The 21,597-nt window shown below is 40.3% G+C and overlaps 1 protein-coding gene across 3 annotated transcripts in view; it reads left to right on the forward strand.

The window, feature by feature from the left end:
• Window positions 1-21,597, forward strand: part of FBXO10 (F-box protein 10) — an 83,890-nt gene that overhangs the window by 23,852 nt on the left and 38,441 nt on the right. For all 3 annotated transcript variants that reach the window (XM_072154929.1, XM_072154931.1, XM_072154930.1), the window contains one exon: window positions 806-942. In XM_072154929.1, the coding sequence (XP_072011030.1) occupies window positions 806-942 (137 nt within the window). The remainder of the gene's footprint in view (window positions 1-805; window positions 943-21,597) is intronic.

The following is a 21,597-nucleotide window of genomic DNA, read 5'->3' on the forward strand; positions in this document are numbered from 1 at the left end:
CTCACCACCAGGTGCTCAATCCAAGAAAGAGTCTTCCACTTTCACAAGTGAAATGCAAATCCAAAAGAAGAGCTTGATTGGCACTCACCAACTCCGTTAAAATTGTTCAGCTTTATTCATCCAAGATGAGACAATACAAAGGTGCAAGGATAAGGTGCAAAACGAATGTCAATCTGACAAACCCTATGATTAAGGACCTAAGTGTCTGAAACGCGTCAGATTGACATTCTTTTGCACCTTATCCTTGCACCTTTGTATTGTCTCATCTTGGATGAATAAAGCTGAACAATTTTAACGGAGTTGGTGAGTGCCAATCAAGTTCTTCTATTGGATTTGCATTACACTTAAATCTAGACACTGTGACTGTGGTAATCTTATATTTATTATCCAAGGCCTCCTTCCTTTTAAAATTATGCTAATGAGCCTGAAGAGCTCTGGGGGCGCTACAAGAGCCTCTAAGCGTGCAGGTTCAGTGACAGTGTACGTTGTGTTTGTTTGAGTGGCTCTGGTAACACTTCCCAGACCCCCTCTGGCTCATTAGCATAATTTAAAAAGTTGATTTCAAAGGGAAGGAGACCATTGATAACAAATATGAGAAGATTACCACAATTATGATGCCTGGTTCATCCATGCTTGATTTCCTTTAACAAAGACCGCTAGTGTAGACTGGTATTACTGTATATGTTCCTTCTGAAATAGATGTGAATAATAAATTCTCTATCTGGTATTGAATTCTCAGCATCATGTGCTATTCATGTTTGTGTTTTCTCTATCTTCTTTTCTGTGAACATAATGTAACTGGCAGTGTAACAGGATACACAGTGGCCTCCGCTCTGGCATTGTTGTCCTAGGCAACGGGAAAGGCAGCATCCGCAGCAATCAGATCTATGGGAATAAAGAAGCCGGCATTTATATATTATACAATGGGAACCCTGTGGTGAGGTATGTTATTAAGCCTTATTAAGGACCTATGGTTTCTCTGACTGTATTTAGAAGATGCTGAGCACATGTCTATAAAGCAGAGCTCTGTATAAGAGCTGTTGTGCATTAACTTTTTGTGTCTCCCCTGTGAATAATATTAGTCTCCAGGCGGGGCTTTTCTGTGTTTTAATTTCTCTTACATTGTTAATATGTGATTTAGTTAGGGCAATTATAGTAGGGCAAAACCAACTTCTGTATGAACATAAATATGCTATTGCAAAATGTATATAGGGAAAAATACTCTATCTACGATATTTAAAGGTAACCTGTCACCAGCAAAACCCCACACAAATCTCACACAGTACCTTTTAGATGTCTTTATACACGGTCCAGTGATGCCTCCATGGGATTAGAGCCACCATTCTTCTAAAAAAGACTACCTCCTCACCGACACTGCTAACCCATCCCCCCCCCCCTCATGAATGGCTGAGAATCGATTTCTCTTTATATAGCCAGTATCTCTTAGCCCCCACCTTCCTTAGGGAGGAGTTAATGATGTAGCAGAGCCGTGTCACGCACAACCCCTGTCCGTCTGTTTCTCACGCAATGTTCCAGCAAGGCACTGTGTATATTTACCTCCAGTCCCTCCAGGGGAAAGTAAAGGAGTCTGTATATGCCTGTAGTTGAATATTGGGAGATGGTCCTTAAGTACTAGTTCCATATAGCAGCATGGTGGTAGCAGTGAGACCTGTCAGTCAGGAACATAGAGACAGGGCAGTGCAGGGAACAATGAATATGCAGGATTCACTCAATATGATTGGACTCGCATTAGGTGAGTTGCATATAAGCTTACAAACTGATTTTTTTAACATTGCAGCTATGGAGAGGAACCATTTATGGATAAGGGCAATGCTTTTTATCATGGTTCTTAAAAGGAGCGTGTCATCAGAAATTGGCTACCAGTAAGTTGTCAAGCAGGTGAGCAGCTTCTAGATCATGTTTCTTTCATGGCCTGATGTGGTGGCATCATCCAGAGAATGAACTTTGCAGTGAGATGCAAATAGGTTTTTTGAAGTCAAGAAGACAGAGATATTAATAGTGAAGTCAAGCTTTCCCTGCTTAAAACACCCTCTTTGTTGTAATTATTGTCCTATGTCCAGGGACCTCACTGATCAAATCTCCTGAAATCCGATGGATGATACCAATCACTTAGGAGGAGGCTTCAGAGGTTGGGAGAGCTTGACTTCAGATTTAAACTCTCTGCCTCCCTGACTATATACAACCAATTAACATCTTACTTCAAAGTTGATTTTCTGGATGATGCCACCAAGCTGGACCATGAAAGAAACCTGATCTAGAAGCTGTTCAGCTGCTTGAGAACATACTTGTATTGGTTTATTAGGCCAATTTCTGATGACGGGTTCCCTTTAATGAAGTATTTATTTTAGGTGTGTTAATTTGAATGGCAGGTTCCCTTTAACCCCTTAACGCTCTGCGCCGTAGCTCTACGGCGCAGAGGTATAAGGGATGTATGAAGAGGGCTCACGGGCTGAGTCCTCTTCATACAGAGGTGGGGGTTTTTGCATTTTGCACAAAACCCCCACCGCTAATAACCGCGGTCGGTGCTTGCACCGATCGCGTCTATTAACCCTCTAAACGCCGCCCGCAAAGTCGCGGGCGGCGTTTAAAAGACGGCGGCGCGCGGGCGCCGCCATCTTTTTTTCGATCGCCACGCCCCCGAACGTCATCGGGGGGCCGCGATCGGTTACCATGGTAGCCTCGGGTCTTCTTTTGACACGAGGCTACATGGTTTATGCAGGTTCGTTACAATGAGCCAGTGGCTCATTGTAATGTAAGACCTGCAAAAACGCCATATATTGCAATACTGTAGTATTGCAGTATATGGTAGGAGCGATCTGACCATCTAGGGTTAATGTACCCTAGATGGTCTAAAAAATAGTGAAAAAAAAAAGAAAAAAAAAAAGTTTAAAAAATAAAAAAAATTAATAAAATATTAAAAGTTCAAATCACCCCCCTTTCCCTAGAACGGATATAAAACATAACAAACAGTAAAAATCACAGACATATTAGGTATCGCCGCGTCCCAAAATGCCCGATCTATCAAAATATAAAAACGGTTACGGCCGGCGGTGACCTCCGAGGCGGGAAATGGCGCCCAAATGTCCGAAATGCGACTTTTACACCTTTTTACATAACATAAAAAATGAAATAAAAAATGATCAAAATGTCGCACAGACCTCAAAATGGTAGCAATGAAAACGTCGCCTCATTTCGCAAAAAATGACCCCTCACACATCTCCGTGCGCCAAAGTATGAAAAAGTTATTAGCGTCAGAAGATGGCAAAAATTTTTTTTTCTTTTTTGTACACATTCGTTTAATTTTTGAAAATGTATTAAAACACAATAAAACCTATATAAATTTGGTATCACCGCGATCGCACCGAACCAAAGAATAAAGTAGGCATGTTATTTGGAGCGAAGAGTGAAAGTCGTAAAAACTGAGCCCACAAGAACGTGACGCACATGCGGTTTTTTTTCAATTTTTCCACATTTGGAATTTTTTTTCAGCTTCGCAGTACACGGCATGTTAAAATAAATAACATCACGGGAAAGTAAAATTTGTTACGCACAAAATAAGCCCTCACACAGGTCTGTACACGTAAAAATGAAAAAGTTATGGATTTTTGAAGTTGGAGAGCGAGAAATCAGCCGAAAAACCCTGCGTCCTTAAGGGGTTAAGCGTTTAAGATTTAACCCCTTAAGGATGCAGCCATTTTGTAGCTTAAAGGACACCTGTCATCAGGTCTGTGACACTAGTCCTGTCACTACTACCTGTTGGAGCAGCTCACAAGGATCCCATCCCAGCCTTTATCTAGTTATTTCATACATTAATCATTGTAAAATCATCTATTTTTTATCATATAAATGAGGCTGGTCACATGGACAGAGGCAGTGATGTCACCCCTGTTACCCCTCCCCTCTCCTCCCCCTGCTCATGTCTGTGTGTAATGTATAGTAAAGCATGGCTAGTGTCTATGCTGCCTCTGCTGACATGCTGCACCCTCCTAATATACAGGTGAGAGACACAGACATCAGCTACACATGAATCTGACATGTTCTGCTGTAACATGGCTGCCTGGAGCTGCTGTATCTCTCCTAAACACACACACACATGCACACACAGGCAGCAGGGGGCGTGGCCACCAGCACCAGGAAGCACATCATTATACAGCCTCACACCATTATACAGGCTGTCAGTCAAGCACTGGGGGTGTGGCTGTACCTCCCACTCATGAATAGAGTGGACAGCTTGAATATGCTAATGCTTCATTGGACATTTCACAGGTCATTTGCATACAGCTTTAGGACCTCATTGCTTAGGTTTACAGGCATGTAGAGGGACAATGAAGGGATAGAGGCAATGCTCTCTAATGGCAGTTTATGAAAATATATTTAGTTTAGGGGGGTTATTTTGCATGGCGGGTTCTCTTTAAGGCTCAGCCCGATTTTTTTTGGATTCTGACCTGCGTCGCTTTATATGGTTATAACTTTTGAACACTGTTACTTATCAAAGCGATTCTGAGATTGTTTTTTCCCCACATGTTGTACTTCATTTTAATGGTAAATTTTGGCTGATAAGTTTTGCGTTTATTTACAAAAAAAAGAAAATATGATAAATTTTTTGAAAAATTTGCCATTTTCGAAATTCTAAATCATTGCGTTTTCAGGCAGATAGATTTACCACCTAAATAAGTTGCTGAATAACATTTCCCATTTGTCTACTTTACATTTTCATAATTTCTGAAATGTTTGGATAATTTGTTTTGATGTCACGCGGCTTACAAATAGAATATCGCTTTTCCGGATTTTCAGAATTGACTATTTTGGGGATAAATACAGTTTTGAATGAAATTTTACATATTTAGCATCAAAACCCCCTATATAATCTACCCATTTTCAAATCTGCACCCCTCAAGCTATCAGAAACAGCTTTTACGAAGATTGTTAACCCCTTGAATCAAAATGGAGGTGAAATTTAGAATGGTCATATTGTTCCCTTATACGTTCATTTAGCACTAAAATTTACACATTTCCAAAATATAAAAAGAGAAAACCCACCATACAATTTGTTCTGCAATTTCTCCTGAGTGCAGCGACCCCCCACATGTGGCTGTGACTTGTTTTATGGGGGCACAGCGAGGTGCAGAAGGGAAGGAGGGCGCTGCAGCTGCCAGGATTTTAGTTTCCTCATTGGCCCCTTTTGAAGGCTATAAAATTTTCGCTTTTTCGTTATTGGGGCCATGTGACGGCATTTTTTTTGCGGGATGAGATGCTTTTTCCATTGTTACCATTTTGGGGTTGGTATCACCTATTGTTGAAAATTTAGGAACTTTTTTTTGAGGGCAGGAGTAGAAAAGCATCAATTCTGTACTGGATTTTTTACTTTTTTTTTTTTTTGGTGTTCACCGTATAGACTAAAAATCCTGTTATCTTTATTCTATGGGTTGATACGATTACGGGGATACCAGACATGAATATATTTTCTTACGTTTTACTAAATTTGTCAAACAAAACCCTAATGTGGGGAAAAATCTATCATTTATGTATTGCCATCTTCCAAGTGGCATAACATTGTTACTTTTTTGGCTACGGAGCTGGTTGATGGCTTGTTTTTTGCGGGACATGTTGTACTTTGCACCAGTATCATGTCTGAGTACATATGGTTTTTTGATCGCATTTTATAGCATTTTTTTGTGGGATTGAAAAGGTAAAAATCATAATTTTTGGAGGGTTTATAACAGTTTTTTTTTACGGCGTTTATCGTGCGGGTTCAATAATGATTTACTTTTATTCTACGGGTTGTTACGGACGCGGTGATACTATATATGTGGGGTTTGTGTTATGATTTAGACTTTTTTTGAGTTATATGTCTCTTTATATGTTTTGGGAGTTTGGGGCATTTTTAGTGATTTATGACTTTATTTTTTTATTGAATAACTTTTTTTTTTTTACTTTTTCACTTTTATACCATGGGACATGAAGAAGCAATCTTCTGATTGCTTCTTCATGATAATATTCTGCAATACTGATGTATTGCAGAGTATTATCAGTGTCAGCCTATGCACATGCATAGGCTGGCACTGTGCCAGTAAGATGACGTCACAGACGCCATCTTACTGGCAATTCTTGCAAGTAACTCTGGGGTCCAGATCGGACCCCAGAGTTGCTATGGCAACGATCGGCGCCCCCCCGAAAACGGTTCGGGGGGGGCGATCGTGGGGGAAAGACCCCCCAGATGCTTGTTAGATGCCGCGGTCGCGCTGACCGCGGCATTTAACGGGTTAAGCACCCGCGATCGGAGACAACTCCGATCGCGGGTGTTACACTGGGGTGCCGGCTATTGGTTACAGCCGGCACCCCGTGTTTCCCGATGCCGGTTCGGCTCTGATCCAGAGCCGAGCCGGCATAAGCGCCGTGGCGGATATATCCGCCACGGAGCGCTAAGTCACTGCGCTCCGTGGCGGATATATCCGCCACGGAGCGTGAAGGGGTTAAACAAATAATCCTACATACTGCCTTGAAATCATCTTACATTATATTTGAAAATTGGGCAAAAAATAGACCAGACACATTGAATATGGTAATGTAAGATGGAAGGAAAGGGATGCAAATGATTAAGAAATTTTAATAACAACCATCCATTGACACTGTATTACTGTTATACAATCATCGCTACAGATCACAAAGATAAAACAAGCCTGCTTGGAAATTGGAAATGGAACCTGTCATGTGGTTTAACCATACTAAATAGGATACAACATATGTAAAAGATTAGCATGGTTCTCACTGCCCAACACTCACAACAGCTTGGGATTGGTGGCACCCCCACAAAACAGTTACTGCCATTAAAGGAAACCTACCACTTTGGATAGGGCTTATAAGCAGGACATGCCCTGCACCAGCTCAGGGTGAGCTGGTGCCGGCGCTTATCTTCGTTATGTTTTTAAACTGTTTTAACCCCTTAAGGACGCAGCCTGTTTGCAGGTTAAGGCTCGCAACTTTTTTTTGAAATTTGACCTGCGTCTCTTTATATGGTTATAACTTTTGAACACTTTTACTTATCAAAGCGATTCTGAGATTGTTTTTTCCCCACATGTTGTACTTCATTTTAGTGGTAAATTTTGGCTGATACGTTTTGCGTTTATTTACAAAAAAAGAAAAAAATGATGAATTTGCCATTTTCGAAATTCAAAATCACCGCGTTTTCAGGCAGATAAATTTACCACCTAAATAACTTGCAGAATAACATTTCCCATTTGTCTACTTTACATTTTCATAATTTTTGAAATGTTTGGATAATTTATTTTGACGTCACGCGGCCTACAAATCGAATAGCGATTTTCCGTATTTTCGGAATTGACTATTTTGGGGATAAATACTGTTTGAAATCAAATTTTACATATTTAGCAACAAACCCCCCTATATAACCAACCCATTTTCAAATCTGCACCCCTCAAGCTATCAGAAACAGCATTTACAAAGATTGTTAACCCCTTGAGATCTTCATAGTAATTGAATCAAAATGGCGGTGAAATTTAGAATGGTCAAATTTTGTCGGTTATACGTTCATCTAGCCCTAAAATTTACACATTTCCAAAAGATAAAAAGAGAAAACTCACCATAAAATTTGTTGTACAATTTCTCCTGAGTGCAGCGAACCCCCACATGTGGCCGTTACTTGTGTTATGGGGGCACAGCAAGGCGCAGAAGGGAAGGAGCGCCCTGCAGCTGCCAGGATTTTAGTTTTCTCGTTGCCCCATTTCGAAGGCTATAAAATTTTTGCTTTTTCGTTATTGGGTCATGTGACGGCATTTTTTTTGCGGGACGAGATGCTTTTTCCAGTGTTACCATTTTGGGGTTGGTATCACCTATTGTTGAAAATTTTGGAACTTTTTTTGAGGTCATGAGTAGAAAAGCATCAATTCTGTACTGGATTTTTTACTTTTTTTTTTTTTTGTGTTCACCGTATAGCCTAATAATCCTGTTATCTTTATTCTATGGGTCGATACGATTACGGGGATACCAGACATGAATATTTTTTCTTATGTTTTACTAAATTTGCCAAATAACACCCTAATGTGGGGAAAAATCTATCATTTTTGCATCTCCGTCTTCCAAGTGGCATAACATTGTTACGTTTTTGGCTACAGAGCTGGTTGATGGCTTGTTTTTTGCGGGACATGTTGTTCTTTGCAACAATATCATTCTGGAGTACGTATGTTTTGTTGATCACTTTTTATTGCATTTTTAGTGGGATATAATAGGTAAAAATCATAATTTTTGGCGGTTTTTTAACGTTTTTTTTTTACGGCGTTCATCATATGGGTTCAATAGTTATTTAGTTTTATTCTATGGATTGTTACGGACGCGGTGATACTATATATGTGGGGTTTGTGTTATGATTTAGACTTTTTTGAGCGTTATATGTCTCTTTATATGTTTTGGGGCTTATGGGCATTTTTAGTGATTTATCAAGTAATTTTTTAGTGAAAAACATTTTTTTTTACATTTTTTTACATGATCCACCATGGGATATGAACAAGCAATCATCTGATTGCTTGTTCTTGATAATACTCTGCAATACTAATGTATTGCAGGGTATTATCAGTGCCAGCCTATGCAGATGCATAGGCTGACACTTTGCCTTTAAGATGACGTCACCGACGCCATCTTAAAGGTAAACCCTCCAGGCTTCTCTGGGGTCCCGATCGGACCCCAGAGGTGCCAAAACAGCGATCGGCCCCCCCGAAAACGGTGCGGGGGGGGCGATCGTGGGGTAAAGACCCCCAGAAGGCAGGTTAAATGCCGCGGTCGCGTTGACCGCGGCATTTAACGGGTTAAACACCCGCGATCGGAGCCCACTCAGACCGCGGGTGTTAGCCGGGGATGTCAACGGTAAATTACCGTTGAAATCCCGCGGCTAACGATGCCGGCTCGGCTGCTATACAGCGCTGAACCGGCATCGTCTCTGCGCAGTAGCTGTACTGCGCTGAGCGCTATTCGCGGGACTCAGCGCAGTACAGCTACGGCGCAGAGCGCTAAGGGGTTAAAGCATTTAATTACTTTATTAATGTTTATATCGGAACTAGCTTCCCCGCAACGGGGTCTGCGCTCGGCGCACCATGCGCGCGACCGTGTGTGCGCCTGAATAGGAAGTGGTAGCATGCATGGTGCGCCGAGTGCGGACCTCGGTGCGGGGAAGCTATTTCCGATATAAACAGTTTAAAAACATAACGAAGATAAGCGCCTGCTTATAAGCCCTATCCCAAGTGGTAGGTTTCCTTTTAAGCTCTTTTCATTTCTATACCATTCAGTTGATTTGGACTGAATGTCAGTGCCAGTCACAACTGCTACAAATTATACAGAGCCATGCAAGGTAAACAGAGGTTGGGTAATGGTACTGCAATTCTTTCACTGACATAATCAGTAGGAGATTCCTGAAGAAATCTGATATTGATGGACTACACTAGGTATCCGTCACAGAACAACATTCGAAAGTGTTACAGAATGTATTTGTCCTATAAAAAATAAAGATTATTTTTATTGTTCTTATTTGTAATTAATGACGAGTAGACTCGAACCACAATGTCCGGGTTAGTACTGAACATTCTGTTCACCCCTCCACTGGTAATACCCGCAATCAGTGCTTTCACCGATTGGAATTGTCAGCCCTTCCGTGGGCTTAGTTGGCCTGATAGTGCTTCCATTTTGGCAGTGGTCTTGTCACTTCCTGGGACATCGGGGGAGGTACTATCCTAGCAAATATGTTGTCACGCCTCCGCCGCCATTAACTACATGCCGCTGGCGCTTTTGCACCTGCAATATGACACCTGCAAAACCAAACCAAAGATCTCTATCTGATAGATCTTAATGAGTTTTTGCTCGCTAATGGTATAGAAAATTATCTGGTTTGCCGGATGAGATGCTTTTGGAGAAGCCCTTGAAAGATATGTTTAAGTTTGCTTACATCTTTATTGAATTCATGGTAAAGGTTGGTCATGATCTAATGAACAGGGATAAATGGAAAACTTTTCAAACTGTGAGGGTCCCAAAAGTATCCCTGCATCGTTTTGCAATTCTAGTATTACCTGTAAGATGGGGATATCCCTTTAATATTTATCTCATGCCAGAACATTCAAGTGAGTTGAATTTTTTCCTTGCACCATTTTGGGGTACATAGAATTTGTTCTAATCCTTTTTTGGTGGATACCTTTTTTCTCTATGTCGGTACAACTCAAGGTAAACATGATTTTGTCTTTTGCTTGATGGCATTGTACAAATTCAAGTTTTCATGTCATCATATTTGCAGGATTATTCATAGTTTTTGTTTACTGATATCACCACACTTTGAAATTTTTTCCTGCTTCCCAGTACAAGGCATGGAATAATAAATACCGTAACTAAGAAGTACAATTTGTTACACAGAAATAAGCCCTCATACAGCTCTGTACTGAAAGAAAAAGGCTGTGTCCTTAAAGTTTACATATCATAACTGTTTTTACTTAGTTTTTTTTTCATGCTGTGAGACTTTAACCTCCATAGAATAATTTTATTAATAAAATGTTGTTTTTTTTTACAATTAGCAGAGAAGAAAAATAAATAACACCGTGAAAAAGTCTTTTTGTAATTTTTCCCATTTTATTTTTTTTTAATATTTTTTTTCTTAAAGTTACAGGGAATTGAGATCAGTATTCAAAAGTCACATTATATACTGTAACATTAACAGTTGTGTTTATAGCACAATTAAGAATTGTGTTTCAAGGTACCAGGTTCTAGAGATATGATTGTTTAAAGGTAATCTGTCACCAGGGACCTCATTTTTACTAAAGGTAGCCCATTGCTGCAGCATTGCAAATAGGTTTTTCTGCCTTTTCTATGCATTTGCATTACAATATAGTTTGTTTTCACTTGCCTTGCACCCTGACAGAATCCTCTGTTTAGTCCCAGGGGTTGGCTTTGGTTTGGATGCATTTAAAAAAATGCATTGTCTGTGTTGCAAAATCCTCAGCTCTTAGCTGAGTTTTTTAAAATGCATTCAAACCAAAGCCCAACCCCTAGGACTACACAGGATTCTGTGAGGGTGCAACATTCTACAATTATACACAAAGCCCAACCCCTGGGACTACACAGGATTCTGTGAGTGTGCAAGGTTATACAATTATACACAAAGCCCAACCCCTAGGACTACACAAGATTCTGTGAGTGTGCAAGGTTATACAATTATACACAAAGCCCATCCCCTAGGACTACACAGGATTATGTGTGGGTGCAAGGTAACACAATTAAATACTAATGCAAATGTTTAGAAAAGGCAGAAAATAATATTTGCAATCCACTGTATTCACATATAAATACATGCCATCTGCATGGGGCATGTGTAAATAGGTGTGCTGTGAGTCTTGGTGGTGCTGACATATAATAAATAACATGCACATTGCGCAGCAGCAAAAAAAAAACTATGTCAAAAAACTGATGGAAAACCAATAATAAATGCCCCAATGCATCTAGCAGAGTTTATAAAGCACCATAGTACTGAGCAGCATAATACAGAGGCTCCACACAGACTGGGTATTTATTAGGGCAGTTACACCAGTTTTCTATTATACAAAATCTGAAATAGTCGCAATTCCTGGTGAATCGCCAGGAATATCGAGTATTTTCCCCCCTTATGAAATATCACAAAATATAGTGCCAGTGTATGATAAATTCCCCCTCTGTGCACATAACTGGACTGCACGCATGAGGTATGATGCTCCCATGTAAAGGGGTTGCCCAGGAAATAAATTGTATTGTTTGGATAATTAAATGTTACAGAAATTATATTGGAAAATTCTATATCAACTCCTCCTGCATCAGATTTTTAGATCTCTACTTGCTGTCCTGCTACAGACAGCTTCTATGTTTACTTCAAGGGAATGTATCACACAAGAGTAGAACTCTCGTCTTTTTTGGCACTGTGTTAAAAGGTTGATAATTTGTTAGGTGCAATTAATTGTGACCCTAATAATTTATCAACCTTTTAAGGAATTTAATTGCAACTTTGTCGGATACAGCGCCAAGACATACAAGAGTTCTACCCTTGTGTGATACATACCCTTGCAAGTCCTCCATCCTGGGTAGGCGGGCTGAAGTCTTGTGGGCAGCAGCGTTCATGCTCATCATCTAGGACTGTTTGTAGTCCGATATGCCTATGATCTAACTACCGTATATTCCGGCATATAAGACGACCTGGTGTATAAGACGACCCCCCTACTTTCCTGTTAAAATATAGAGTTTAAGATATATTCGCCGTATAAAACTACCCCTTTTCCAACGCATACAAAACACCGGTAAAAAAAAAAAAAATAGATTTGAATTTAACATTTAATTAGAATTTTATTTAATTTGAATTTAATTTGAATTTAGCCAGCTCCCCCTGTATTTTGCCAGCCAGTCCCCCCTGTATATAGCCAAACTGCCCCCCCTAGTATACAGCCAGCCCCCCTGTATACTGCCAGCCAGTCCCTCCAGTATACAGCCAGCCCCCTGTATATAGCCAAACTGCCCCCCTAGTATACAGCCAGCCCCTCTGTATATTGCCAGCCTGTACCCCCAGTACAGGCTTGGCACATTAAATTAATACAACAGCTTCTCACATTTCCCGTGATCCACCGAAGCTCCGCTGCTACACTCCGGCCGGCGGTGACAGCTCATTGAGCGCTGGCGGCTCACAGAATATGACGTCAGCCGCGTGCCGACGTCATATTCTCTGCGACGCCGGCACTCACGGAGCTGTCACCGGCGGCCGAAGTGTAGCAGCGGAGCTCCGGTGGATCGCGGGAAAGGTGAGAAGCTGTTTGGTTTTTTTTTTCGACCGGCCCCATCAGCCCCCGATTGGCCCCAGACTCAATTTCTGAAAGTTCAAAAACATTACCGGCGTATAAGACGACCCCAGACCAGACAGAAGATTTTTCAGCCTTCAAAAGTCGTCTTATACGCCGGAATATACTGTATATAAGATGAGTCACTCCTTATGACCACCTGATTTATCACTATACTTGAGTCTTTGTGCTTGTTCTCCTTTCTCTGCTTATCCATTTAAATGAGTGCGGGGCCTCTCCAGCAATCATATATTTTCCCAGCTTCTATTTCCGGGGGATAGGAATCTCTCTGGTCGTGGGATGTCACACAGGTGCACAGCTCATTAGTATCACAGAGAGTAATCAGAGCTTATGATGAGCCATGCACCTGTGTGACATCACATTACTGTAGGCCTGTTGTTATCCATAGGAAGTAAACGATGAAGGTTCCTAGAGAATGACAGCAAGCGGAGATCTAGAAAACTATTAGATATTGATGTAGAAAGGATATTGGAGAATTATACAGAAAATAACATATATTTGCTGAAACTGGACAACCCCTATAAAGAGAACCTGTCACCACATTTTACACAAATACAGCTGGTGGCAGGTTCCTATAGAGCTCTAGTAACTATCTGACACCCTTCTTTAAGCTAAAAATTGTTCTATAGATGGGAGTCAAGGGTTCTATAGATCTATAAAGGGACTCAGGTGTGGCCTAATGTTAGCAGGGTGACATCACCACTGGTCCTTTAACCTCTTAACATTAGCAAACTGTACCCCATGCACATATCTAACCACATAAAAACACAGCATGCATGCATGGACTTCGACTTCTCTCCATGTGGGCTGCTGTGATTTCATGAGATACATCCTTGGGGTACAGTTTGGTAATGTTAGAAGGCTATAGGACCTGCAATGATATCACCCTGGTTACATGACATTACTGCTGCTTGCGGAGAATATGCATGGGGAGGATATGGTGGATTAAGCCCTAGGAGGCCACATCCGGATAGATACCGGTGCTAGGGCTCTATGGGAACCTGCCACTAGCTGTACTTGTGAAAAATCTGGTGACAGGATCTCTCTAATAACACAAGATGCCTGGCACTACATACTGTATTTATCATGTGCTTGGCATGTTTTCTAATAGTGAATGGAGAATAAAACGGTTTGTGCGCTCTAATTGTCTTCTAAAACCGTCAGCGCTATGACTTGTTTGCTTGGAGCAGGCTATTTATAAATAATGTACATATACCAGGGAGATTCAGCTGCTTGAGTATGTTGTAAGCCGATGAACCGTGTAAGGTGCTTTGGCAAACACTACAAGCTTGATGCTTCTCTAGAGAATTGCTGGAGATAATGAGCGATCATATAAAAAGTGAAGGAAAAAAGCAACACGTCATGTGATTGTAACACCAGCATAGTATTATATTTTCTTTTGTATTTCTATAATAAACGTTTAGCTATTCGGTATCTCTTTTATTATTGACAGGTTTGCACACATCTTCAGCAGCCTTGATCTTCTATATATGACCGTATGTAGTCTCTTTTTAGCTGATGTAATAAGTGTTGCTACGCATCGGGTATGTGATACTAATGCTGATACATCTTCTAATAGCTTTTTCATATTTCTGTATGCGCACTTCAGTGGAGGTAACTAAAAGGTCAGAACCTGCTACAAGACAAGGTAGGGAAAGAACTAGAGGACCAGGTAAACCTGGCTACTGACCCTCAGTATCTATAATCAGCTGTGAATATAAGGGGACTACTTGATTATATAATAGACTGGTATGTGGGCATTACCCAATATGAAAACAAATTATGTAGAGATCCTTGGTTTTACTTCTTAGAACAAGCTCATGTATTCTGCAAGTAAAGAGATTCTGATCATTAGCAAGAAGATCTGAGATCCTATGGGAACTCCATGTGCAGCTACAGAAACCTTTCTGTTCCACTTCTGTCTCTCAGTTACCTATAATGGCAACAGAACGATAAGTGAATCATTGTTGTGGATGGGAAACCTGCTTACATCTTTGTATAATAAGATACCCTTTCATTAAAACGGTAATACCTTTTAAATTAAAAGTTAATTCACGATACAGAAGACTCTAAACTCTTAGACTGTAGCTTCAGAGTTAACCCATTCCCAGCAATGTCCTTTTTAATTTTTTGCGTTTCCATTTTCTGCTCCCCTTCTTTAGAAATGTATACATTTTTTTTCTTTTTCTGCGTATGGAGCTCAATAAGGGCTTGTTTTCTGCGTAACCATTTTACTTCCTATTATTATATCATATTCAGTTTTCTACCCCATGTACTGGGAAGCGGAAAAACAAAAATTCTCTCAATGCAGTCAATGTGAAAAAAAAAAAAAATCTTTTGAGCCTGTATTCTTTGGGCCATTGTGATTATGGGGATACTTAATTTATGTTGGTTTTATTAGGTTTTAAAACATGTAAAACCTTTTGTCTTAATTTTGTCATATTCTCACCCTAATCATTTTTTCAAACTTTGGTTTATGTAGTTATGTAAGTTTTGGTGGACTTTGATGACATTTACATTGACACCATTTGTGGGACTGTGCAACACTTTTCATTTCAATTTTATATGAGCCGCAAAATGACAAAAAGTTTCTTTTTAGGACATTTGGCCACTATTTTCACTTTTGGGATACGGTATTTATGATTTTTGTTGTTTATTTTTGATATCAGTTCTAGGGAAAGGGTGATTTGAACTTAGGGTTTTTTTTTTCTTAGATGCCCTAGGGTACTTTAACCTTAGGTTGTCTGATCAATTTTGACATATACTGCCATATAGCTGTATATGGCGTTTTTGCACATGACCAGTTACAATGTGCCATTGGCACATTGTAACATATCTTCAGAAATTACAAGTACTTTATTATTATCTCCACCATGGGACATGAACAAGCAAAAAAATAAAAGCTCCTAAATAAATGTATAAAAATTCACGTAAGCCCCATAAACTTATATAATTTAAAACAAAGTTAAAATTATCACAAACCCCACATATATAGCATCACCGCGTCCGTAACGATACGTATAATTAAAAAAGATAATTATTGAACCCGCTCAATGAACACTGTAAAAAAAACTGTAAAAAACCCACCAAAATGATTAATATTATTTATTTCATCCCACAAAAAAGGCAATAAACGTGTACTCCAGAATGATACTGTTGCAAAGTACCACACGTCCAGCAAAAAACAAGGCATCAAAAATTGCCTCACATTAAGTTTTATTTTGCAAATTTAGTATAATGTAACAAAAAATACCTAAGTATAGTATCCCCATAATTGTATTGACCCATATGTTTATTAGGCTATACAGTTAACACCAAAAAAAAACTGTACAGAATTGATATTTTTCTACTTGTGCCCTAAAAAAAAGTTAATACATTTGGTCATAGTAACTCCAAAGTGGTAACACTGGAAAATGCATCTCCTCCCTCATGGCCCCAATAACTAACTGAAAAATTCTAATTTTATTGCCTACTAAAGGGCACCAATGAGGAAACGTAAATCCTGGTAGCTGCACAGTGCTCCTTCCCTTCTGCGCCTCGCTGTGTGCCCATAAAACAAGTACTGGCCACATGTGGGGTCTCTGTATTTAGGAGAATTTGCATAACAAATATTACTTTTTTTAAAAAATGTAATTACTATGAAGATCTCAAAGGGTTAATAATCTTCCTAAAAGCTGTTTTTGATAGTTTGAGGGGTGCAGATTTAAAAGTGGGTTGATATATAGGGCGTTTCTAATATTATTATAATATAATATTAAAATTTTATTAAAAACCATAATCATCCTCAAAAACGTCAAGCGTGACATTAACCCCTTCCCGACGCACGCCGGGTCCCGGTGCATGGAGAGGGCTCGCGGGCCGAGCCCTCTCCATAGCCGGTAAGTCTTTACTGCATATTGCAGCAAAGGCTTACCGGTAACACCCGCGATCGGTGCTAGCACCGATCGCAGGTGCTTTCGCGGCGATCGCCGCCGGCAATGCTGCCGGAGGCTCCAAAAAGATCCGCCGCCATCTTGCCGCGGATCGCCGCTCCCCGATGACGTCACGGGGAGCGGTGATCCGTTGCCATGACAGCTTCGGGTCTCACGAAGGCCCGAAGCTGTTTCGTTTTAACCCATTCATTACAATGTGCTATCAGCATATTGTAATGAATGAGGAGTAAAATCCCCATATACTGCCATATTGCAGTATGGCAGTATATGGTAGGATCGATCAGACAACCTAGGGTTAAAGTACCCTAGGGAGTCTGAAAAATAGTAAAAGTAAAAAAAAGTTAAAAAAAAAAATTATAATAAAAAAACCTAAAAATTCAAATCACCACCCTTTCCCTAGAACTGATATTAATATTAATAAACAGTGAAAATCATAAACACATTAAGTATCGCCGCACCTGAAAATGTCCGATCTAACAAAATATAATTACGGTTTTTCACTGCGTTTAACCTCGTAACAGAAAAAAGCGTCCAAAGTCAAAAATGGCATTTTTTTGCCATTTTGGAAAATATAAAAAAATTTATAAAAAGTGATCAAAAGGTCGCACAGTCCTAAAAATTATAGCAATGAAAACGCCATCAAAAGTCGCAAAAAATGACACCACCCACAGCTCCGTACACCAAAGTATGAAAAAGTTATTGCCGCCAGAAGATGGCAAAATAAAAAAAAATATTTTTGTACAGGAGGTTTTAATTTTTTTAAATGTATGAAAACATTATAAAACCTATACAAATTTGGTATCCACGTGATCGTACCGACCCAAAGAATAAATTAGACATGTCATTTGTGGCACACAGTGAAAGCTGTAAAATCCAAGCCCACAAGAAAGTGTTGCAAATGTGTTTTTTCACCATTTTCACTGCATTTGGAATTTTTTTCCCGCTTCCCAGTACGCGCCATGGAATATTAAATACTGTCACTACGAAGTGCAATTTGTTACGCAGAAAATAAGCCATAACAGAGCTCTTTATGTTGAAAAATAAAAAAGTTATAGATTTTTGAAGGTGGGGAGTGAAAAATGGAAGTGAAAAAACTAAAAAAGGCCAAGTCGTTAAGGGTTTAAAACAATTGATTCAGACATATGGGAAATGTTATTCAGCAACTAATTTAGGTGGTAAAACTAAATTACCACCTGTGTGAAATTTTGAAAATTTGGTAAATTTTTCAAAAAAAAAATCTTTTTTTTTTTTTAATCAATAAACGCAAAACTTATCTCCTTGCACCACATTTATCTAGGTGGTTCGATGTTTTTTTGACCCTTTTTATGACTAGTCCGACTAGGGAAGTCCGGCAAGGCTGGGCAGAATATAGGCTGTGTACCAAAAAAAAAAAAGACGGTGAGCCACATTGTGGTGCAGAGTTTAGACAAACTAAGGCTACATTCACACGACCGTATGATTTCTTCAGTCCCGTATTTACGGGCCGCATGAGCCTGTATATACGTGACGTTTTTCATCTATATGCAGCACGTCTGTAACCCGTGTTTTATACGTCCGCATAGGCTTCTAGGGCATACGGAACTGAAACACGGGAGAAAATATGACATGCTCTATATTTCTATACAGCTGGTATACGGTACGGTACACTAAGGTTTCAAAAACGGCAATGTAAATGGTTGAACGTATTGTCCATTGAAAGGAATGCCGCTGCATGTAACCTGTAAAAAAAAAAAAAAAAAAACCCAGAATGGTGTGGTACAGATACGGCCGTTTTCATACGTTCGTGTGAATGTAGCCTAAAGGTAAGTCTACATTAGAACTCAACAGTCTTAAACTGTGCCAGAATGTATCAACACAGGATAAATCCGGCGCAGCAAAAGGTTAGTGTTGTCTAGTTCTACACTGGCAGTCCAAGAGAATAAAGATTTTAGATTTTTATCTCAAGATATAGCATTCTTTCCATATTTGCGTCACTCAATTCCAAAATCAATTCCAAAAACAATTTTGTTGTGAGATATAAATTGGTTTTATGAAGTCAAGGAGGTGGAGAGTTTGTCTCCCATAGAGAAAAGCTTGACTTCAGTGATGGCCACCCAGCAACAGCTAATGGGTACAGGCGGCCAGCCTCCAATTCTTTCTGAAAGTGATTGAATCCATTAATCTGTGGAAAGTTACCACAGAATTGTTCCAAAGCTGAGCTGAGCGGGAGATGCACCACTTGACTGACAGGAGAGACAGCGGGAGACACACCACGTGACTGACAGGAGAGACAGCGGGAGATATTACACCATCAGTATGTATCTGCTTAGTATAGTTGAGAAAGGCTTGAGATACAAGCCGAAACGTGTCCTATCATCACGGTGATGTAGCTGTTTATGATGCGTTAATAACCCTACAAGCTTTGAGAAGACAAGTGCCGGGATTTCTATTTATTTGCTTCCCCAACAACTCACGATGGTGTCAATGCAGCGGTTACATCCAGCCTGCATCTCTGACATGGAATCAACGCCTGCGGGAAATAATGAGGTTGTAGAAGCTGGTGAGAGACCCTGCACCTCAGCTGCCAAGGCGGCAGCTGGTGAGAAATAGCCCTCACTTCTTATAATGAAAATGCAAGTGGTTGGCATTCCAGATAATGAAACTGCATCAGTTGAACTAAACCCTGCAGCCATGATGGAGGTGATGGGTAGCTGGTTGGGAGACCCATGTACAGTCATGACCAAAAGTTTTGAGAATGATTAATTTAATTGTTAATTTTTTTAATTTAAATTGTTCTGCATCAGGTTTTATAATGGCAATTTGCATGTACTCCAGAATGTTATAAAGAGTGATCAGCTTAACAACAATTAATTGCAAATTCAATATTTGCCTAGAAAATGAACTTTTTCCCCAAAAACACATTTCAAATTCATTGCAGGCCTGCCTTAAAAGGAGCAGCTAACATCGTTTCAGTGATTGCTCCATTAACACAGGTGTGGGTGTTGATGAGGACAGGGCTGGAGATCAATCATCTGTCATGATTAAGTAAGAATCACACCACTGGACACTTTAAACGGAGGCTGGTGCTTGGAATAATTGTTTCTCTTCTGTTAACCATGGTTATCTCTAAAGGAACAAGTGCAGTCACATTGCACTGCACAAAACTGGCCTAACAGGGTAGAGTATCGCAGCTAGAAAGATTGCACCTCAGTCAACAATCTATCGCATCATCAAGGAATTCAAGAACAGAGGTTCCATTGTTGCCAAAAAGGCTCTAGGGAAACTAAGAAGGACCATCAAGCGCCAGGACCGTCTCTTAAAAGTGTTTCAGCTTCGGGATCGCACTGTGAGGTGGAGACTCTTGGAGCAAGGCCTGGTGTCAAGAAGGGCAGCAAAGAAGCAGCTTCTCTCCAGAAAAATCAAGGACCGACAGATTCTGCAAAAGGTACAGGGAGTGGACTGCTGAGGACTTGGGTAAAGTCATTTCTCTGATGAATCCCCTTTCCAATTGTTTGGAACATCTGGCAAACAGCTTGTTCGGAGAAGACAAGGTGAGCGATACCAGCAGTCTTGGAACCTAATTTTGCCATCCCCCCCCCCCCCCTCAACATGTTTCGCCATCCTAACATGGTGTCATCAGGGGTTTGGGGCAAAGACAGCAGTTGGACGCCGATCACAGGCTTTTAAAGCCTCTGCTGTGACATCACAATAAGGGTGTGTATCCTTCCTCCAATCGGATTCGCCTAGCAGGTTATTTCCCTCCGTCCTGATTGGTTCTATTGTGTCCAACCCCTTGGTGTACTCTGTGCATGCGCCGACACTTAGAATTAAATTCTAATGTATGTTTATTCACATGTGCCACAATGTGTTTATTATGCCCGTGTGTCGCTTTTTAAGGGGCACGCGCCAGCACTTAGGATTATTTTCAATGGATGTAAGTATTTCATTGCATCCATATTTGGTATTATTCAGTGTTGGCCTATAGCATATATTTCATGAGTCATTTGTTTCAGATTTTGACATGTAATGACATTTTTGTAATATCCATTGATATACCTAGTGTTTAGGTCTCATGAGTTGGTAATTTCATATTTGTCTGGGGAGTTGGCGATATTTCCGTGTATTTTATAAATCATAGGGTTGGAAGATTAGGAAAGAGCATATGAATCACACCCATAGTAGTTTGTCTTCATGGTAATTTTTGCATCCAGTTGCTGTACAAGATACACTGTTTTATAGTTTCTCAGATGGACAACCTTTGGTTGTCGATTAAGCTTTATTTTACTGTATAGGAAAGAGTCAAAAGTGAGAGAGTATGAATCTGTGCGTTGGCAGGTTCTCATTTATTCAGATATATCCCAAATTGAGAGTTCCTCTACAGCTTTTGCTGTCCTGTATCCCTATGTTCTTTTATTATTATTTTAACCGGGGGGAAGGGGGCAAAAGTAGAACCCTTATTGAGTCCTCTGGAGTGGCGTATGTAGTTCTTCAGAGAAAGGGTGCGAAGGTAAAACCCTCATTGTGTCCATTAGGGCTAAATGTTCGGAGACGGTAAATTCATTGTACTTCGATCTGCATAAGTTGTTTATCTATGTTGCCACGTCTCACACCCATCTTAACCCCTAGGCGCACCAGGATGTTATAGTACGTTACCGCGGCTAGATGCTAAGTGCACGGGGACGTGCTCACGAACGGAGCTGGCACCAGAAGCAGCGGCTGTCAGCTGTCTATTACAGCTCCGATCGCGGGTGTTAACCCCTTACACGCCGCGGTCAAGCATGAGCGTGTATTTTAGAGCAGTG

The sequence above is a fragment of the Engystomops pustulosus genome, chromosome 1 (genome assembly GCF_040894005.1).
Source record: "Engystomops pustulosus chromosome 1, aEngPut4.maternal, whole genome shotgun sequence".
In the NCBI taxonomy this organism is placed as follows: Eukaryota; Metazoa; Chordata; class Amphibia; order Anura; family Leptodactylidae; genus Engystomops; species Engystomops pustulosus.